Source organism: Engystomops pustulosus, chromosome 6 (genome assembly GCF_040894005.1).
Source record: "Engystomops pustulosus chromosome 6, aEngPut4.maternal, whole genome shotgun sequence".
Lineage (NCBI taxonomy): Eukaryota > Metazoa > Chordata > Amphibia > Anura > Leptodactylidae > Engystomops > Engystomops pustulosus.
The window spans coordinates 143401880-143423036 of NC_092416.1; the positions used below are offsets into that span (position 1 = coordinate 143401880).

At 40.2% G+C, this 21157-nt stretch overlaps 1 protein-coding gene across 1 annotated transcript in view; it reads left to right on the plus strand.

The window, feature by feature from the left end:
- Positions 1–19433, plus strand: part of STAC2 (SH3 and cysteine rich domain 2) — a 43913-nt gene extending 24480 nt beyond the window's left edge. Inside the window, exons 3-11 of the mRNA XM_072111523.1 lie at positions 64–161; positions 1252–1333; positions 5791–5906; positions 6062–6134; positions 6502–6548; positions 6836–6939; positions 12764–12815; positions 14219–14356; positions 15979–19433. Of these exons, the coding sequence (XP_071967624.1) occupies positions 64–161; positions 1252–1333; positions 5791–5906; positions 6062–6134; positions 6502–6548; positions 6836–6939; positions 12764–12815; positions 14219–14356; positions 15979–16080 (812 nt within the window). The 3' untranslated portion in view covers positions 16081–19433. The remainder of the gene's footprint in view (positions 1–63; positions 162–1251; positions 1334–5790; positions 5907–6061; positions 6135–6501; positions 6549–6835; positions 6940–12763; positions 12816–14218; positions 14357–15978) is intronic.
- Positions 19434–21157: the final 1724 nt, after the last annotated feature.

Below are 21157 nucleotides of genomic sequence, written 5' to 3' on the forward strand. Positions count from 1 at the left end.
GTATCTATAAAAAGTTATGTATCTATGATTTAGATGGTTTTTGTTCATCTCTACCATGTATAGGAAACTCAAAGCAGGGGCTGCGCTGCAAGATGTGTAAGATTGGGGTCCATCTGTGGTGTTCTGAGGAAGTGTCCCATCAGCAGTGTCTAGGGAAGACAGTAAGTTGCTAGACTCTATCTTTACTTATATGCATATATTTTCTATTTGTAGAGAAATATCTATATAACAGGTGGGACAAAAGTCTTAGGATGCCCTCTTATTTCAGAAAAGAAAGGGAAAATGATATATGTCAATAGCCCAAAAAGTAATGGGTGCTGGTCTGGCTTTAAGGCTATGTATGCAATATGGCCACCATATTGGACAAGATTTTCCAATGGAATGTGGTCAAGTAGCACATTAAAGATCTTGTTGTTCAAAAGCTATCAACAAGAAAAGTTGCAACAATAACTGGGAACTTTCAAGAGGAGAATTTCTGTGTTGATAACTTTTTTTTATTTTTTTTTTTATTTTAATTTTATTAAATTTTCAAAGTGAAAATACAAGAGAATACAATTAACCACAGAAAAACTATTAACCAGAACAGTTAACCAGAACTATGACCTGATTTGTCTATAATTCTGCTTTTATTCAGAATAGTATCGGCTTGTTAACCACTTCCCTCATTCTCTCATAAATGTGTGATTCTGGAAAGAAATAATTTTTTCAAATTTGCAGGTTGTATTAACCAGACTCAATACCTCTTCTATTTTTGGGCATTGCGCCTCTTTCCAATGTCTCATAATAATAAGTTTGGTTGCCATTGCCAGGTGGATAGCTATGGTTCTTCTATCTGCTGGAAGTTGATCTATATCTATCATTAGCAATGCAGTAGCTGGGGATAGGGAGGCTTTGGTATGGGTAATGTTCATATATATTTTGGACGTCTCTTTCCAGAGTTCACTTAAAACTGGACATGACTGTGTTGATAACTTTTGAACCAAAAGAGATATTTCAAATCTGAATGTGGCAATTTGATATTCTACATGAACACCTTCCCATTGTAAAAACTTGCCCCTAATCTAATATGGCAGCTCTCAAATTCACAGCCGTATTTTGGACATAACCTAAAAGATAGGCCCTCTCACCCATTTACTCTCTATATTACTACTTTATTTGTTGCCTGTATCCACTTCCTTACATCTAGTGACAGTCACCATCTACTATTTATGTCCTTTGCTTTCTTCCTTATATTACATATGTTTTTTACAGTCAACATCTTTTAGACGGAATTTCAGTTCTCCGCTTCTTATCCATGAGCCTCTCTCCAGCCCAAAGGAGTCCCCAGTACCTGGTAAGCCATATTTGTATCTATAGCATTGCTGTTAAAATAATGGAAAACCTATACCAACAATTCCACCTGAAAATGATGCTGTGCCCTAATATTTCATGTTGGAATGTTGACTGGCATGTGGGAAGTGACTGGGTATTTGACTATAGAGTGCTGGTGAAATTGTGCTTGCTGAAGCAGAAAATTGCTGCCTGCCCATGAAAGGTTACTTTGGTTGAAACTTCCAGACAAATTGTAGAAAGTGCCAGAGGCTTTTCTATCTAGCGATGGATGCTGAGAGATTGATTGTGGAGGTCACTGAACATGTGTTTCTATATTCTGGGTTTTTGTGCTACCACTGGATGTATTTTTAACTGCGAATTCTGAATGATATTTTCAGAGGGGGACATACGTCTGGACATTATTACATTTTGTGCTTCTAGCCAGGTTCAAGAGTTCTGTCAACACCCTTAAGTATCATAAAGAAGTATACCGGATATGTGTTCTCCTGGTAGCCGCCAGACAATCCGGGAGAACATCAACTATTAATAAATCTCCCAAATACAGAGAACTCTAGGGGACAACTAGGTTTGAGAAAAAAAATTTGATGCTCTTTTTACATCAAAAAGTAGTGTTTTTTTATTTTTGCATAAGGTTCTTTTGAGCAACTGTTATGGGTTTTTATGCTGCACTCATTGCTTTTGAAAAATGAGTGGGATTTCGCATGGAGAGGGGAATGATTTTATTGCATATATTTATTGTAGACCCAGATCTTTATTTCCAGCTCACATTAGCCTAGACACTAAGCCTAGAAGTTAAAAGTTCCTGACAATTATTATGATTTGCTCATATAATAATCATATATTCATTAAGTAAATAGAACAATTAGTAGTGTTCATCAATTGTGAACCCAACAGATAACACCCCACTCTTAAAGACTAACATGTTTAACCCCATTCCTATAGACTAGTATCCACTATGCCCCACTGCAATAAACTATGACCCACCTGAGCTCCCGATCCTATACATTATAACCTCTGTCTCCAGCCCTATGTGCTATGACACGCGTATGCCCGCATTCCTATAAATTATAACTACCTTGAGCCCCCATTCATGTACATTCTCATACTCCTCTGCATTTAGTACTTAACCCCTTAAGGACGCAGGGTTTTTCGGCTGATTTCTCGCTCTCCAACTTCAAAAATCCATAACTTTTTCATTTTTACGTGTACAGACCTGTGTGAGGGCTTATTTTGTGCGTAACAAATTTTACTTTCCCGTGATGTTATTTATTTTAACATGCCGTGTACTGCGAAGCTGAAAAAAAATTCCAAATGTGGAAAAATTGAAAAAAAACCGCACGTGCGTCACGTTCTTGTGGGCTCAGTTTTTACGACTTTCACTCTTCGCTCCAAATAACATGCCTACTTTATTCTTTGGTTCGGTGCGATCGCGGTGATACCAAATTTATATAGGTTTTATTGTGTTTTAATACATTTTCAAAAATTAAACGAATGTGTACAAAAAAGAAAAAAAAATTTTTGCCATCTTCTGACGCTAATAACTTTTTCATACTTTGGCACACGGAGATGTGTGAGGGGTCATTTTTTGCGAAATGAGGCGACGTTTTCATTGCTACCATTTTGAGGTCTGTGCGACATTTTTATCATTTTTTATTTCATTTTTTATGTTATGTAAAAAGGTGTAAAAGTCGCATTTCGGACATTTGGGCGCCATTTCCCGCCTCGGAGGTCACCGCCGGCCGTAACCGTTTTTATATTTTGATAGCTCGGGCATTTTGGGACGCGGCGATACCTAATATGTCTGTGATTTTTACTGTTTGTTATGTTTTATATCCGTTCTAGGGAAAGGGGGGTGATTTGAACTTTTAATATTTTATTAATTTTTTTTATTTTTTAAACTTTTTTTTTCGTTTTTTTTCACTATTTTTTAGACCATCTAGGGTACATTAACCCTAGATGGTCAGATCGCTCCTACCATATACTGCAATACTACAGTATTGCAATATATGGCATTTTTGCAGGTCATACATTACAATGAGCCACTGGCTCATTGTAACGAACCTGCATAAACCATGTAGCCTCGTGTCAAAAGAAGACCCGAGGCTACCATGGTAACCGATCGCCGCCCCCCGATGACGTTCGGGGGCGCGGGCGCCGCCATCTTTTAAACGCCGCCGGCGACTTTGCCGGTGGCGTTTGGAGGGTTAATAGCCGCGATCGGTGCAAGCACCGACCGCGGTTGTTAGCGGTGGGGGTTTTGTGCAGAATGCAAAAACCCCCACCTCTGTATGAAGAGGACTCAGCCCGTGAGCCCTCTTCATACATCCCTTATACCTCTGCGCCGTAGAGCTACGGCGCAGAGCGTTAAGGGGTTAAAGGGGTATTTCCACAACAACAAGATTCTTAAATATATCAAAATAAAACATTGTCTTATTCACTGTTATTAATAAAAAAACAGAATTTCACAGATATAAGGCCAATCTGTCTCTATCACTCCTGGTGTATACAATTTTGGTTGCCCTGGGATCTGGCCGTACATCCTCTGACTATGGGCAGCAGGGCAGATTCTTCTCTTGACTAGCTTCTCCTGTCTGCACACTGCAGTACTCTCTGCCTCCAGTCCCTGCCCACTGCATTATTGGACCAGCTCAGACACAGACACTTCCTACCAGCAAGCAACCTGCAAAGACTTACTCTACAAACTACAGCTAAGATGAGATCTTTATAACAGGGGAAGGAGGTATAGCAGAGCTGACTGCGTGTGTATTATACCTGATATGTATCAAAGCTGAGAGTGTCATTGTATTTTATATCCATCTCATGGATCTCATCATCTCTGATCTGTCTTATCTCTCTTTTTCTATGTGTCAGATACTAGTTAATGTTCAGAAGCTAAATGAAGTGTAGCTTAACCCTGTACCCTAAAAATGTAAGCACATTGTCAGCGCACAGCATCTCATAGCATTAGAGGGATCATAAAATGTCTGCTTAGAGTGTCCCCGTCCATGCTCTGGAATTTTACACTGACCATGAGTAATAGGAGCTAAAAAAGCCATAAAAGTGAGTTCAATTGTAAAGTAAGGGGGTTAAAAATTATCTTTATTGTGTAACCATCGCTAGGGGATTAAAATTTGAGAATTTTCTTTTTATGAGAAAACCCCTTTAAGGCCATAAAAGTCTGCATTCCCACCCTATACACCAGTGACTGTGAGCCTTTTAATTGCCTCTGTGCCAAAACTAGAGCCAAAAATCCTATTTATCACAAAGTGTCGACAAAGCAATTTAATCAGCAAGAATGTGCCATAATTATAAAAAGCAGCGTGACTTGCCAAATAAGGTGCAACTCACGCCTTTTTATGACTAGAGTGGGAATTGCCAGTTCTAATAAATCTTAACAAAAGCTCTGTAAATCTTTCACTGGCTTGTCAGAATTTTTGGTACTTTTCCTCAATGACTGCCAATGGCTGCCACCACTGTAGGCGTCTCTTGTGTTACTATTCCGCTTATTTGTTATTTCCTATTCAGGGAGTAAAATCCCAATTGGTGGGGTTCTGACCTTTGAGACCCCTACTGATAATGAAAACTTGGGTCCTTTTACCCACCCAATGAAAGTGGCTGTCAGCTCTCTGCTTTCGGTGCATCCTGCCAGTAAACCATTTGGCTATGTTTTACAGCATTTAAAGAATAGATGGAGTAGTTGTGAATGCACATCAGCCGTTCCAATCATTTTGGGTTCAAATCCCGTAAATGGTACCTACAATGTTATCAGAAATGTGTGTAAAAAAATCACGTACCAAATTTTTTAACTTTTTGACAACATAAAACTGGTTTAATTGATCAGTGAATTCCTCCTTATGACTAGAGGGGCATTTATCTGGCCAAAAATTAATGGGGAGATCTTGCATCTTAGAATTTAGGGATCCATTCCATTAGTCCTTTGTTAATGACCTTTCTAAAAATGTACTATTCCTGCAAAACCTTAACTTGCAATTAATTATTTGGACTGCAGAATGCCTTTTTGAAGGCAGCGGCATTGACACCATCCCCGAGTCTTTTTATATCGATTTTCCGCAAGTGGTTTTTGGAAGCACAAAGTTGGATTGTTTCCATTGAAATACACAGTGCAGGCCGAGCAGTGACAGAACGTCTCTTCATTTTGTAGTCTGCCTTTGAATATACATAAGTATGAGGTTACTGTTTCTATTAGGAGTGCTTTTATCTGTCTACATTGCAAAATGTTATTGGTCCCGTTATGGCTTCATATAAAAGGATCCATTTAGTGAGAGGCTTTGAAGACGTTACAACCTCTCTTCCCAGGATGATGTCATTGGCGTTGTCTGCCCAGCACTTCAATTGTTATTCTCTTTGTGTATGGATTTCTCACTTCTTAATAAGGCTATTTTTCTCCCGGTAAGAATCCTGCTCATCAGTTTTCTATCTCTCTCCCATTCTGAATAGCTGCTCCGAGAGGTAGAGTCGATCCCGTGTACGAGACACTGCGCTATGGAACCTCGCTAGCACATTTAAATCGTTCGACGTGTAGCAGCGTGTCTGAGTCCCCCACCCGCAGCCTGGTAAGTGAACGGTAAAGCAAGAAGAGAACCTTCCTGGCAGGGAAGATTGATGCTTGCCGAAGTCGTATTCTAAATAATAACAGGTGTATCTGCCGCCGAGCACTGATCATAGATTTTGTCATTGTCACTCCACTATACATGGATGTATCTTGCAGAGTGAAAAGGAAGAGAGGACAGATGATCCAGAAGGCAGCATCCAAAGCAGCGAGGAGAGTCCAAGTCACCCAGGTGAGACAGAAAAGCGGGTTCATAAATAGGACACTTTCCCAGATGGTTCTGTTAAGTACAACCAGCAAACCTACATTATAGCTCTTATACAAATAAATATTTCTAACCATGATTATAAAACAGGGGGGCTGAGGGCATTTGAACCAGGTACTTGGTGTTAAAGGTGGCACCGATAAACCATAGAAAACAATTAAAGACCATTGAGAAATAAATAAGACCCCCTAGCTATACCTTTGCACCTATTATTATGTAAATTCTCTATTATAATGACCTTAGGAAATGTGAGTTATGGACCCCATCTTTCATCTGGCCAATGGTGGAAAGATAATCTGTTCTCAACTCCAGTCTTTTATTCCGTTATTTCTAGTGTTTCCGGTTGATGAGGCCACCAGTGAAGATACCCGAAGTGTGACGGTAAGTTATTAACATGTAGGATAGACAGGGGTGAATGTACCTATAAAGCAACTCAAACTGGAGAGAAATGGGTCACATAGTCATGGCCTTAGAATTCAATATAGTTCAGAGCTATGACGGAAGATGAAGCAATAGATTCTGCCATTTGCAGTGAGCCTACGAATTACGGGGCCCTAATGCATAACTTTGCTGCGCGTCCAAAATGCCAAATATACATCTAAGGATAGGGATTATGAAAATACTTGCAACTTTACAGCTAATTTCGATTTTTGTCTCTTTACACTCAGAGTACTGTGTCAAGTGGCAAAACACGGAAGGAAATCTCTCCTATGTACTGCTATGTGGCTCTATACAAGTTCATGCCTCAGGAGCTCAATGATCTACCACTGCAGTGAGTATTGTTTCTGTCCCCTTCAAGTATATAGTTTTTTTTCACTATAAATTACTATGCTTTGATAAGGTGCATAGGGGTGCAGATGAAGCACTCAGGGGCACAAAGGTTTCTTTGCCATATTCACATTTGCAACAGAGATTCTGTAATAGCAAAACAACAGACACTAGGACAAAACCCAGATGGATCCCATTGTAATTCACCAGGCATAAGGCACCAATAGTACCTGCCATACAATGGATCCAAAACTGTGTCTTCTCTCAGCCATCATTGATCACAACACACATGTGACTAGAACCTTAGCTCCTGCATCTCCAACCATGTCGGAGGGTTATATAAATGATAGATCAGGACCTTCAAGGATGTCTCTTCTTCTAAAGCCCTACCAGTGTGCAACAACCCCATTGGGACCAACAGTGTATGGGGGCAGCTGTTGACCAGGACTGGAGTGGCTGGTTTGACACTGGACAGGCCGTTGGTGTCATGGTAGTCTTGTCCTACTATAGCTCTCATCCACACCCATTCAGGGTGAAGCACCGGGGGGTGGGGGGGGGAGAAGGTGCGTGACAGTGAAGGTTTACTCTGGGACATGCCTGAAGTGTCTTAAAGATCCTTATAGATGGTAAGATGGAGGCCTGTGATGCTAGAGTTCCTTCATTAGGAGAACTCCAACAGCAGTAGGTAAAAGGCTGATGACAAACTCCTTCCTTTGAGAGCTAGCAAGGCTGTTAGTTGGCTGGCTGGGGAAGGATAATAGTCCTCTTGTAGCAGGAACAAAAGAGTACTTCAGCCTGCACCGGTGGTTGGCTTGGTTGGCAATAATCTCCAAGGAGCCAGGGTGGCTCTGTTGCATCAGCAACACAAAAGAGCAGCATGCAGTTCTATAGAAGCAAGAGAATAAGACCCCAGTGCCCCAGACAGGGCATATATTTATATATTTACTCTGTCTAGACAGTTCTGGGCTGCCAGCCAATGACAGTCTTCAAAATCTCAGGAAAGATACAAAAGGTGTTTATATAAGGTAAGTAAATGTCTAATTCGTAGGTTACAAACAGACCTCAGAGGGATTAAATATAGCAATATGGAAAAAAAGTAGTTGAGGGAAGCCCATTGGGGTGAAAATCCCCCCTAGGGTAAGAATTCCAGAGCTATGTTTAAGGAATAGTCCAGTATTAGTAAGTCAAGAATATAAAATATACAATTTTTATATGTATATTGTGGAGGCGTTTAACATTCAAGATCTCTGCTTGCAGTCATTTAATGGGAACCTTCCTTCTTTCATTCAGTGTTCACTTCTAAAGGATGAAGATCTGAATGTCCCTAGCCAATACCATCATTATGTCTTGATGACTAAAAGGAATTAACACACATTTTACAAGAAAATTGCATACGCTTTCATAATACATAATAAATGAAGTGTTCCCTGGACAACCAAAGAGGACCATTGTTGGCAAAATTGAGGATTAGCAATTTATTAAAATCTTTTAGTAAAATCTAGAGTAGGAACTTGTCAAATGTTTCATATTAAGCAAATCTTGTACAAAGCCTTTTCTTCAGGGTACAGAGGTCTGCAACAATAGAGATGCTTCGCATTAGACATACGAAACTGGTTTCAGGGCCTCTGAGAGACTCTCCAGCTTCAAATCCAATATTCTTCAGATGTTGGGTGTCAATGGTTTCGGGACTTGCTTTGTTTCTTAGCTTGACTTGTCAGATGAAAACACCAAGACCTCTGATGAGCCCGGGGGGGCACAGAACTCATGAGCAATGGAATAAGAATTTTGTATTCAGAATTGTATTATAGAACAGTCAATTCTGTGGGTTGTTTCTTTGACAATAGTTTCCAACCTAAGGCTACAGCTGCTCCGCAACTACAGAGTAGCCTATAAGAAACCAGTATTCCAGCATTAACCTTTTCTCTGCCCTAGACCACCAGGGATACGGTTATTAGATTGCAGCCATTAATTCCTCCACTGCGTTACACAAGATTAGGCTTTACTTTTCCTCTGCTTTTCACTTTTTTCTCAAGTCTAATCGCACTTCTCATCGTATTATTATATTCCATTATAATCTTCGGAGGTTTTTTGACCAGTGATATCCTCATTGGATTAAATAGAGTCTACCAGCAGTTTTTCTGCAGTCAGTGTTAGATGGCAACCTTTGAGATCCATGTAACCGTGCGGTCGGGCCAAGTGCCAGCCACAGGCCCTTACATTAGGTTTTAGAACTCAAGGCAAGAAACGCATGTGACCCCACTATAACTCAGTGGCTGTGTAGCAGTACATTGAAAAGATTTCTCGCAAGTGTGCCAAGTCCAGCTACAATCATGGAATGTAAATGCAGTTTTACACTCCAGTTGCTACTAGCAACACAAACAAAGGTATGGTTATACAGATCTCCAGGACTGCTACATTACACAGTCTGCAGCTTTGTATGGTCAAACCTGCTGGCAGGTCCTTTTAAATGAAGCAACCAGGCAATACACTGTGACACTCCACTTTCTGAGTCTTCCTTATTCAATAATCCCATCATACAATCGGGATGTCTGAATTGTAATACCATGTGGGAGATTCATTTTGCCTTCTCTACCAGTTTTCTGTCGGAAAAGGCCCCTGAATCTCCCTCTCCCCAGCAGTAAGACCTTCTCTGACCTGCATAACACTCTGGGCATGTCGGAGAAGTGCACGGGGAAGTGCTATTTTCTATAGACCATAGCAAAAAACTCTGCTGGTTCATATCTGGTCTATGAGTCTGAACAGGCAGAGTTTGTGCCCGCATGCACTAAGAGGCTACAAAGTGAATACGGGTGCAGGACTGCCAGCAGGGAGAATTTTCAGAATTGATTTAAAAGTGTCAATCTTAATGAACTCCCCCCCCCCCCCCATATACCTTCGGCTGCAGGACTCTCTTCCAAAATGGCATATAAGGCTCGCACAAATCACCGACTTATAATGTGCCCCTCCCATGGTACATCTATAGCATTTGGCATATCTTCAAATTCCCAAACCATAAACTCTTTGACTACTCAATGAAAGGAAATTATTAGGTGCTGTAAAGTAATATAAATTTTTTGTTGGATTGCCCTTTTTTGAAAAAACAGCACCCATATGTCTATATTACCTGCTCACAACCTTCAAAGTCTTATAAGGAATGTTGTATACTAAAAACCATAAAGATATATGAGCTGCACTAAGTCAATGATTTGATTTAATGCTTATTCTTTTTTTGTTATTTTGTCAAATGGGAAAATAAAGTTGAGTCGGCACAAACCTGAAGGAGTTACCAATTTCATTTCTCACTTATATTAACTAACCACAACCATGGACTCCTCACATACAAGGATCAATATCACTACTGCTGGAAAAGAAAGAATACTATAAAATTACAAAAAAATTATTAAAATTTATTCTTAGATCCAACCCCACTACATTCACTTCTAATACATGAAATTAAATCCATATATTGGTGATTCTTGACTTCTATCAGTTTTCCTGCAGATGTTTATATCTTCTATATGATTACATAATGGCTGCTACTTTAATGGATTTTAAGTAGGCAAAAAAGGGGTATGTGGCTAGTAACATAATAAATCAGTACTAACTGCTGTCGTCATGCTACTCTGGAAGCACCGGTGCCAATCCCCACCATAGTCCTCTGTGTGTCTCCTGACCTCCCAGGAAACACTGTAGGGAAGGCTGCTTAACCATTCGGTGTTTCTAGTATTGACCTTGTGAAGGATACCGCAGCGCTTCGGACCCCCCAAGGGTGCACAAGGTCACTTAGTTATCCATTTATAGACACTCCCAGAACGCACGGGTTCTGAGAGGCGCAGGAAGGGATTTAAAGTTGTCCACACAACTTCCGGATATGGCACAACAATAAATTACAGCCCTGAACTCAAGGAGCTGCCACCAGTTCTCCTTTAATATACGCCTGGTACATAACGGGATTATATAGGGTGAGGCCCCAACCTGGTAGCATGTATATAAGCGAGACTCGGACTTGGGGATTCGTGGATCGAGATAAAAGAGCAACACAGATTAGATTTTATATTTAATTGCTGTAAGGGCACACTAGAGAAAACAATATATACAGTAGAGATATAAACAGTTACACAGAGTACAAAATACAAGGTAGCACTACACGTAACCGCAGTTCAGTAAGTTCGTTACCTTTGTGTGTGGTGGGCCTAATGGAACCAGTTAGTCCACACCTTAAGATCCCTCTCTGCTCTTGATGCTACAATTGTTCCCAGACAAAAGACTCTGTGGCCTTAGAGGTGCCTGATTATATCAGGTGTGGACACACCCAACAGGAGGGGTCATGGGTCCCTCCTACCTGGTATTACAACCAAGGTAGGAGGGACTCAAGGGGAAGTCATAGGGTCATGGTTCTGGCATCATTGGATCTGGGTGAAACCCCGGATTGCATTGATATCAAACTTGACCCATTTGCTATGGTCCTATCCAGATATATTGATATCTCTGGACCCAAGTGTGCTAGAGCCCCGTAAATTGGACTATTGTGATCTCCTGAAATAAGATTCCAAAAATGTATTCGTTCTTCCGATGAGATGGACCATAACTCCATAATTGCCCCTATTCAACCTAGTGGTTTAAGAGTTTTTATGGCCTCTGTTTGAGAGGGGGAGATGCCTGGAGACGATTTGACTGCAGAGGTCTTTTGAAGCTGGGACACCTGCTGTGTTTGTATACAATCTAAGCCAATTAAGCTGAGGCTGGGGTAAAGTGGGATAAGAAAAGGCCCCCTCCTCCTGGTCACATTTATCACAGACCTACCTCAACCACAAAGCCTCTGCCGACCTTACCTGCATGCAGTAGCGGATGCAGTAGCCCAAGGCCACTCAAACTACTTTCCAAGTTTGAGAATTCCCTCGAAAGTTATAAAGGAGAAGTTTCTTTATTTCAACACTCCTTAGTATTGCATCTCTGCAATTAGTATTGCATCATATTGACACCACACAGAATTACTACTCTTATGCTGCTTATATGGGAACTTTACATAATTATTACTACCACACATGCCTATGTGGCCAGGCATAATTTAGTTTTGTTGCCAATGTGCATTAATACTCAAATGCTAGAAAAAACTTTTTTTGGCAGTGGGGGGACAATTTTTATACATCCCAGGGCCCATGGCATTTGTAATCCAATCCACCCTACATGTTAGAAGACAAAATCCCAATAATTTTTTGGCACCTAATTAGACCAACAAAGAGTAGTAGGTCTATCAACTTCTGAACCTCTTACTGAAAGTAGTTTGAGATTTCTGACGCTGACGTTATTCAAATACAGAAAAGCCGTATGCCACAATATTACATCACATAGCAAATCGGCGCTAAAATCAGGCACTAAAAACTTCTAGCCGCAAAAATAATGAATGCCTTTCTATGTGTATGTGGCTCTGATGGCAGATGTCAGCCATAAAACTGTCACACGTGTCTTTTAGCAGTTTATTCCGCTATCCATATTGAGAATACATGCATGCTCAGCCAAGCTGAACATGCATGTTAATGTGGTGTATGTCAGGAGGAATAGCTGTGGGAAGATTGAGGGCTCAGTATACTGCTGTCAGAAGTATATTATGGCCTCTATATCCATACATATCTATATCAAGATATATTGCTCTACTAAATTCATATATATTTAACAAGGAACCAACTAATTGCATCTGCATGTTTTTTAATATTATTTTTGGCCTTCTACCTCTTCCTTCTCTATTCTGTTGTCTTATCTCTTGCTTTATCGCCTCTCCCTCTCCATCGCTCCTTTTTTCAATTCTTCTCCTGTTCTCCCCCCCACAGGTCTGGTGACAGAGTTATGGTGATAGATGACTCAAACGAGGATTGGTGGAAGGTGAGAAATCTAGATTTTATGGTCTCAGCAGGTGGAGCGAGGAGAGAGATGCAGTAAACAAGTGAAAATAGAGTGGAGAGAGCCAGGTCTGAGATAGTCTCAGTACAGGTAGCGCCATACTGGATCACAGATTAGTGATAGGGAGGTGTGAAACAATTACATTGGATAGAAATGATAAATATGAGGAACAAGTGAATAGGAGATAGAGAAGATGTGTTTTTCTGTACATCATCTCTACTTATATGCAGGCATGTAATTAGTCATGAGTGACCTCTCCACCCACAATTCCACACTGTCAGCCTTGTTCGCCATAAGTTATTGTCAGCGCATCCAGGCCCTCCTCACTGTGTAGGCAGCGGACTGAGGTCACACTGTGATAAACACAGAGGGAGATCAATGAGACATGCAGAAGAGGAATATGGGAAATACAAAGGGAGAGAAATTAAAAATCATGGCAGTATAAATAACATAGAGCTTATTAGTGATGGGAATTACGGCTCTTCTTAGTGAGCTGGCTCATTAGGCTCCGCTCACTAAGAAGAGCCGTCTCTTTTGGGTCCTGAACGGCTCCCTATTAAATATATAATATTTAACCTGATTTTATCGGATTAAAGGGGGTGTGGTGAGCCGTTCAAGGGCGGGGTTTAGTGAGCCATCTTTGTGCCTCGTTCCCGAATGACCCATCACTAGAGCTCATATCATCCTAGTGATGGCCATACATGGAAACATGTTATGCTTCCTGGTATCCCCGGTTTCTTGTGTATAAGCCACTTTCATTATACGGAGGGAATAGATACATAATGAATGCATTTATTATAGAAGACTGTATTACAGCTCCATAACACTTTTAATGTTTATGCAGATACAAGGCTTTCCAGTGGATTCCCAACATGACAGAGGGCTAGGACATATCCGACTGTATGCACATATATTGATATACAGTATGTTCCACCAACCCACCCCCCCTGAAAGGGGGAGGAGTGAGCATACCCAGTAGCCACTCATTGGCTGCTGATGATGTTCAAGGTGTCTTCTAAGTGATGCTACAGTCCTTATATGTCATCTGCGACCTCCCAGAGTGTACACTCAGCAGAGGTCTGAGATGGACTTAATACAGTTGCATCCGCCCCCTATAGGCTGACCATATTCTGCACTCTCAAGCAGAAGCAGGATGGAAAAGCAAGTCTTGTTATGTTTTTCCATATGGTGTTTCCTGCTGGACACAATGTATACCGTGCAGATGGTAGGAATGTATGTTTATTGATACGTTCAGCGCATAGATCAGGAGCTCTCCTGGCATATACACTAAACCTATCCATAATACTTGATGTAAATGTAGCCTAATGCAGCATTTTTCCTCCATGTGTCATTGATATGGAATTCATATTTAATTTTTATTTTAGGGAAAATGTTGTGACAGGACTGGCTTCTTCCCTGCAAATTTTGTACAGCGGGTGCGGCTGGGAGAAACCGTGTGGAGAAGCACAAAAACATTCCAGGGAGTGAAAGAGCAAGGACAACTAAGTCTGAAAGAAGGTCAGGTAGGTTATTAAACTGCCCGCAGCAGTTGGCTTTGTGCGTTGTATAGTGGCTGGGAACCTCAGCGCCGCTGTGCTGTAGTATAACATGGTACTGCTGGAGAATCTATGGGGGGGCGTTAGGCAGGCTCCTAGCAACATTTTTCAGACTGTCTTTGGAGCTCTGCTGCTTGTTAGATTTATTAAAGTATTGTTGGCTACTTAATAAATATGACTTATGTTACAAGTCCGTGGGGTTTTTGCGACTTCTAATTAAAGTCACACAAAAGTCGCAAACTCTTCTGACACTCTTCCAAAGTTTTTCCTACACCTGATCGGGACTGGAGTTTATTTGTGACTTTTTCACCACGATTTGTGCCATAAATGTGACTTTTTCATACGTCCACATTTGGATTTTAAAGATATATCAGGTGTAGCAGTGAAATAAAGAGAAAATTCCGAGATAATTCTACTTCAAAGCTTATTTCTATCCTCACAAACCATGCCATAGGACATTGTTGATACATATAGGTAAAGGTTTGATGGCACACGGTCCCTACTATTCCATTGCCTAGAGATGCACAGAACTCTGGAGGGCATTTATTATTGGCTTTGCAACACTTTTTTGGGGGCTATTTTATTTTTGCCTGTTGCCCCTTGTGCTACAAATTTTTATATGTCGGCGCCACAATTTTGCTTCTTTTCTGAAACACACGCCTTTTTTTAATTTCTGAATTGGGGGCACTCTTTCTGCACTTCTAGTTTCCTGACACTTTTTTGGCACAAAATTAGAGCAGCAAAAAGCAAGTCTAGCAACTTCTAAACCCCTTCCTGAATGTGGGTTGACATTTCAGACTTTCATTTGATCTTCTTGCTGTGCGCCAAATACATTGAGGCAGTGCGCCACAATATAACATTACAGTACAAATCACTGTTAAAAAAGGGCACCAAAAAACAACAACTAGCGCCTATAATGAATGCCCCTTCTGTGTGGCACTATACACTATTGTGCTCTGCTATGGTTATTTTTCTGCCATAATTTGAAGCTGATACCTATTTACCCTAAAATAAGACATCCCCCAAAAATAAGACCAAGTGCAATTTTGCTCAGGATAAGAAATATAAGGCCTCCCCTGAAAATAAGACTTAGTGGCAGTCATTGCAGCAGCTCCCCCCACGTCATACATTAGTTTTAGGAAATCTTTTAGATGCTGCGGAAGGTTGCTGGGGAAGAATTGATGGAAGTAAATCACTGACTGTTGTGCTGGAAATGTGATATCAACAGCTACAAGGATAAAAAGTGGTCATTTATGGAAAGTGCTTTTACTAAACATGAGAGATCGGGCCAATGATTTTAATAGACATGGAGTCACAAGAAATACAGGATTAAATTCTGAATTTGGAGAGTTATAAGAATGTTAGTGAAGTTGTTTTTTTTGTTCAACGATAAATGTAAATTCTTGTTCATGGAAAAATAAGACATCCCCTTAAAAATAAGACCTAGTGCATCTATAGGGGCAATAATTAATATAAGACACTCTCTTAATTTTGGGAAAACAGGGTAGATACAGTATATATATATGCAAGCTTGTCTCATCCAACTTTAATCTTTGTATCTTAATATTTTATGTATTTTTTATCCTCAGATTTGTGTGGGAGTTGGAAAACCAGAGTCTGAAGGTTTTATTAAAGTATCAAGTGGGAAGAAGAGAGGTTTGGTGCCTCAAGACTGTCTAGTAGAGGTCTGAGGGACTTTACCTATCTTGGCATAGAGACTTATTGCACCTGAAGAAGGACTGAGCTACAAAACAAATTGTGAATATGTGCAAAAGCAATAAGGCATTCAGAGGACTGAGTGTCATAGTAACACGGGGCTGACCCTACTTCCACCTAGGAACCCTGACATTGAGATCTTATTGCAGTACCTATAAATGCTGCATCAAGCCTCTTCCGCTCTGTATATATAACTTCAAGTATTTAAATGCGTATTTTGCAATATGTCCACCAGGTATCTGTGACATCATTACTCAGGGTCATCTCTTCAGGGAAAGTCTCTTAATGACCTCATACTGGAGTAGAGATGTCATCAGCATCAGTCCTTGGAAGTCTGCTGCAGGAGACACGTCCTCCCGGCACAAAGCATTGGAGGAGTAGGGTAATTGTCACAGTCACCTTCAGTCACAGCTCTCTTTTCTGTAGAACTACGCAGGAGTAAATACATCAATATTTATATACCTCTTTAGCAGAAGTGTCACACAAGTGTGCGAGCGAGAGATCATAGAGTGCACATTCAGCAAGATTTTTGCAGGTTGCTTTTTTTTTTTAATGACATACCAGTGCATATTTAATGGAAGAAATATGAAATATTCATTTTCCATGTCTCTCACTAAACCTGTGATCTGATACCTTTGGAAATAAACAAACAAAGCTCAAATATATAAGGAGGAGAAAGCAGAGGCCTATGCATCCAAATTACTTACTTATGACGTAGAAAGCGCAAAATTATGGAGGCCTGGGTGCAGAACACAGAGACTATAGTATGGATGTATTAGCAATGGGCAAATAGTGTCCATAAAGAAATAGAAATAGTCTTGTATGGACTGATGAAATAATAGTTCAATTGTATATAAGCAGAGATTTATAGAGATTGCAACATTTTATTTGGGAGAGGGAATGGGAAAAACATAGAGCATGCGTTGTCAGGAAAGCTATGCATATAACTACGGTGCACTTATGAAGAGAGCAAAAATTTAGTGAATGAGAAAGACAGAATCCGAACAATAGAACAGTGTATGTGCCAGAGATAGAACTGTGCCCCCCAGCACTCCATTGCTCATCCTCTCATTATATCTGTATATAAAGATATATATATATATAACTGTGCGTATGTCCACCCCCACATCCATCCTCCAGGCTACCGGTATTCAATGTCCTATGCTCTGTCTGTACCAAATATCATAAGACCCTCTGGCAGCTCCAGCACTTCTGTCATTACCCTTTCAATGCTGATCAGGGGATCAAGTATCGGTGTAAATATATATATATAAATGAGTGTTACTGTATCTGTTGTTATTAAGGTGTAAGAGAAATGAAATCCCATCGGTGGCACAATGGCCCTATAGCAAAGTGGCTACTTTTCATCTTTCACCTTTATTTTGTATTTCTGCTGTCTCAGCTTTAAGATCCAATGAATAATTCATTTTCTTCCATGGCTGTATCAGTCACCTTCAAAGCTTCCTTCCATTCTCTTTCCATAAAGCTCTTCTTTGTATCCAGTTGTGTCTTTTAGCCATGCTCTTTTTGCTTATCTCAAAATTCTTGTTATTCTGTCGATTTATTTGCATTTTGAATAATTCTCTTTATTTTATTGCCTCCCGATCCCTAGTCGAGTGTCATGCCAGCGCTATTATCCAATCTTCTACCCAGTTTCTGATTTGGAACTTCTTCCTATTCTTTTCCCTGCTCTATATATATATATATATATATATATATATATATATATATATATATATATATATAAGATTCCTAAAGGGTTTGCCAAGATTACAAAAATAAGAATATCCCCCCCCCCCAAATGGTTTCACTCTTGTTTTGTCTGGTATAAAAGCCAAGCAAAATCGAAGGCAATGGGGAGCATTCATTATTTTTTTCCCTTGCTGGGCCTGTAGTGTGTTATTTCTGGTATGCCAAAAACAATACTACAATACCATAAACAACTTGCGGACAAGTATTAGACTTTTCATCGGCTTTATATACCGTATATATATATATATATATATATATATATATATATATACTGTCCTTCTCTTTTATTCTCCAGTCTCTCATATACTTTCCTTTCCTCAGAGTTTTTATTCAATCTAGCCTTAGGTTGGAGGACGGCTTTTGAAATACTAACTATTGACCCAACTCTTTATGCCCAAATGATAAAATGATGTGTTCAAACAATTACATATATGATAATGCATCAATCAATGTATTATATGATCATACAAGCCAGTCCTATACTGGGTTTCTAGGCTTCTTTGTGCCCTTGAGGGGCACTTGTTGCTACTGATCACAGAGGGTCTTCCGCTCACCTTCTGTTCCTCATAGTGCTAAATGACTAAGTAGCTTCCGCAACTTAGTCATTTTCCCTCTCTATTCATCTATATTAAAGGGTTTCCCACAAACAAAGTTAGGCCTTAGCTACTGGATATGGGGTATGTACCTCCGTCTGACCTCTCGTCGCTCCGTCAAGCTGACGGAAATTGCCGAGCACCGCGCTCACCGATCTCCATCAGCTCCATAGAGATGAATGGAGTAGAACGGTCATGCGCAGCCGTCTGCTCCATTACGCTGACAGAGCGACAAGGGGTCCAACGGAGGTACGTGGGACAGCATCGGACCCCTCATTTTTGTGGTCTGTGGGGATCTCAGCACTGAGACCCCCACTGATCAGCAAGTTAGGCCCTATCCCGGTGATAGGGCCTAACTTTTGTTCATGGGAAAACCCCTTTAAACCAAAGCCTCTTGTCCATGTCATGGCGCTTCCTTAATACTTGTTGCTAACTTTAACTTTTGTTCTGTTTTAACAAATCAAAAAACAGATTCACTTCTACAACCAATAACTCTGTTCTTCTGCTCCCTACCCTCCAACCTGTTTTAACTCCGTGTCTTCTCCATTTTCCATCCGCGCTCTGTATCCTGTCCTCATTTCTAGGCTCCTTTCCTTCCTATCTCCCTGAATTCTCTCCTCTCTCAGTCCGCTCTGTTGCCCACATTCATTCCGCTCCATTTCTTGGTCTTGTCCTTAGGGCTTGCACTGCTTTTTAATGCCATATTCTATCTTGCCCATGCATTGTGTAGCAGCGTGATAACCCTTAATTTTGCCTGCTCCTCCGCAACTGCACTATCACCGTTACCTATCACCTTTCTAAATATCAGGACCCAGTGACCCATCCTATGAAATATTGTTTACTACCATTGCAGACTGTATGGTCTTTAAAAGGTTTCCTTCGCTATACACCTTGTTACTATTGTATTTCATTAGCAGCAATAAAGGACCTGATAAGGCAATAGCGTTATCAAACGCTATAACAATAAAGTGTTATTAACTCTTTATTGGGAACATCAGTTTGTTGTGTTCTAAAGCAGCATATTTCTACATGGGACTGTCCATTATTGAAACACCATTGGATGTGCATCAGGTAGGTTGCATGCAGATATTTCTTTAGCTATTCTGGTTAAAGAGTGGGAATACAAAGCAATTTGCAAAACAACTAATTATATAAAATCAACCAACTAGCAGTACATAGCACACAATATTCATACAGTATAACTTTCCCCTAACATGAGCATATAGCAGACTCTCTAACCATCAGTATATATAGTCATCATTCGAGGGTTGTATATTCCTACATAAGAAATGCGGGGGTCCCTAGTTCAACCATTTATTACATGATTGGTCAATTTTATTGCAGGGCATTATGAAATACACTGATTCAGTAGGATAAATGTATTTGATAAGCTCTCAGATGGAGCTTCATGTAGACAGCAATGCTGAGAGAAAGGAGCCTGTATGGTGACGCCGTTATGTATGGGCCAATATCCATAATTAATGTAGGATATGATGCAACTTGCTATGTTAATATGACACCCCCTACTTGAGATCCGGCCTCTTGGTCCTGCACACATCAAACCTGGTAAGTTCTGGGATTGGCTGAAAACTGTCTTTGCACAAGAACAAAGTGTATCACATTAACCCAAACATTAACAGTGCATTGCAAAAGTATTCATATCCCCTTGAAATGATCCTCATTTAATGTTACAACAACAAACTTTTCATTTTTAATAAAGCCACAAACTTAAAGGACATCTACCACCAGATTGATTGATGGTAGACTTCTATTACTATTACAATCAACATAGTGGGGCGTGCATAAATTAAAAGCCGCTGGGACAAAGAGGCGGTCCTATGATGTAAGCCAGAGCGCCTTATTTGCATATTTTTAAAACATCTATTTCTTTAAAACGCGCTCTTACAGGTTGTAAGAAGACCAGTTACAGGCACAGAATGACAAAATGAGCAGGTCAGTAATAGGAGGCTACTATGAGTCGATCTGATGGTAGATATCCTTTAAATGTATTTGATTGATAGTTTATGTGACAGAGCAATGCAAAGTCTCAAGTATTTGTAAAGTGTAAAGAAAATGTACTGTACTCTGATACTCCGTAATAAAATCCAATTGTCCACTTGCCTTTAAAAGTCACAGCATTATTAAATAGAGCACATCTGTATGTGATTTGTTCTCAATATAACTATAGTTGTTTTATGAAGGCATTCGAGATTTGTCAAAGAACATTAGTGAAGAGACAGCTTCAATAAAATCAAAGAATACTGAAGGATAATATTAGGTTAGGTTTGGAAAATTGCCCAAGCTCTGAACATCTCGTGAAGAGCTCCTCGAACCATCATCTTCAAATGGTACTACCGGTTAACTTCAAAGACATGGCGGACCACCTAAACTGATAGCTCAGCAAGAAGAAGCAGCAAAGAGTCCCTGGGTCAGGTGGGAGAATGTCTTCCCATTATGCAGAGTGCCAAGAATAAAGCCATTTTTTAAAGTATTTTGTCCAATGTGAGGCACGGTTATGTCTGCGACACAATTCTGCAGCATGAACCGAAAAGCAGTGCAGTCTGCACCTTATTTATGAAGAACCTGCATCATAATTCATCAATTAGGTGCACCCTGCACACTTTACAGGCAAACTGCACATAGTTTTTGATAAATGTGGGCCATTCTGTGTAAGGAACTACCTGGTGCTTGCATTGAGCCCTCTATC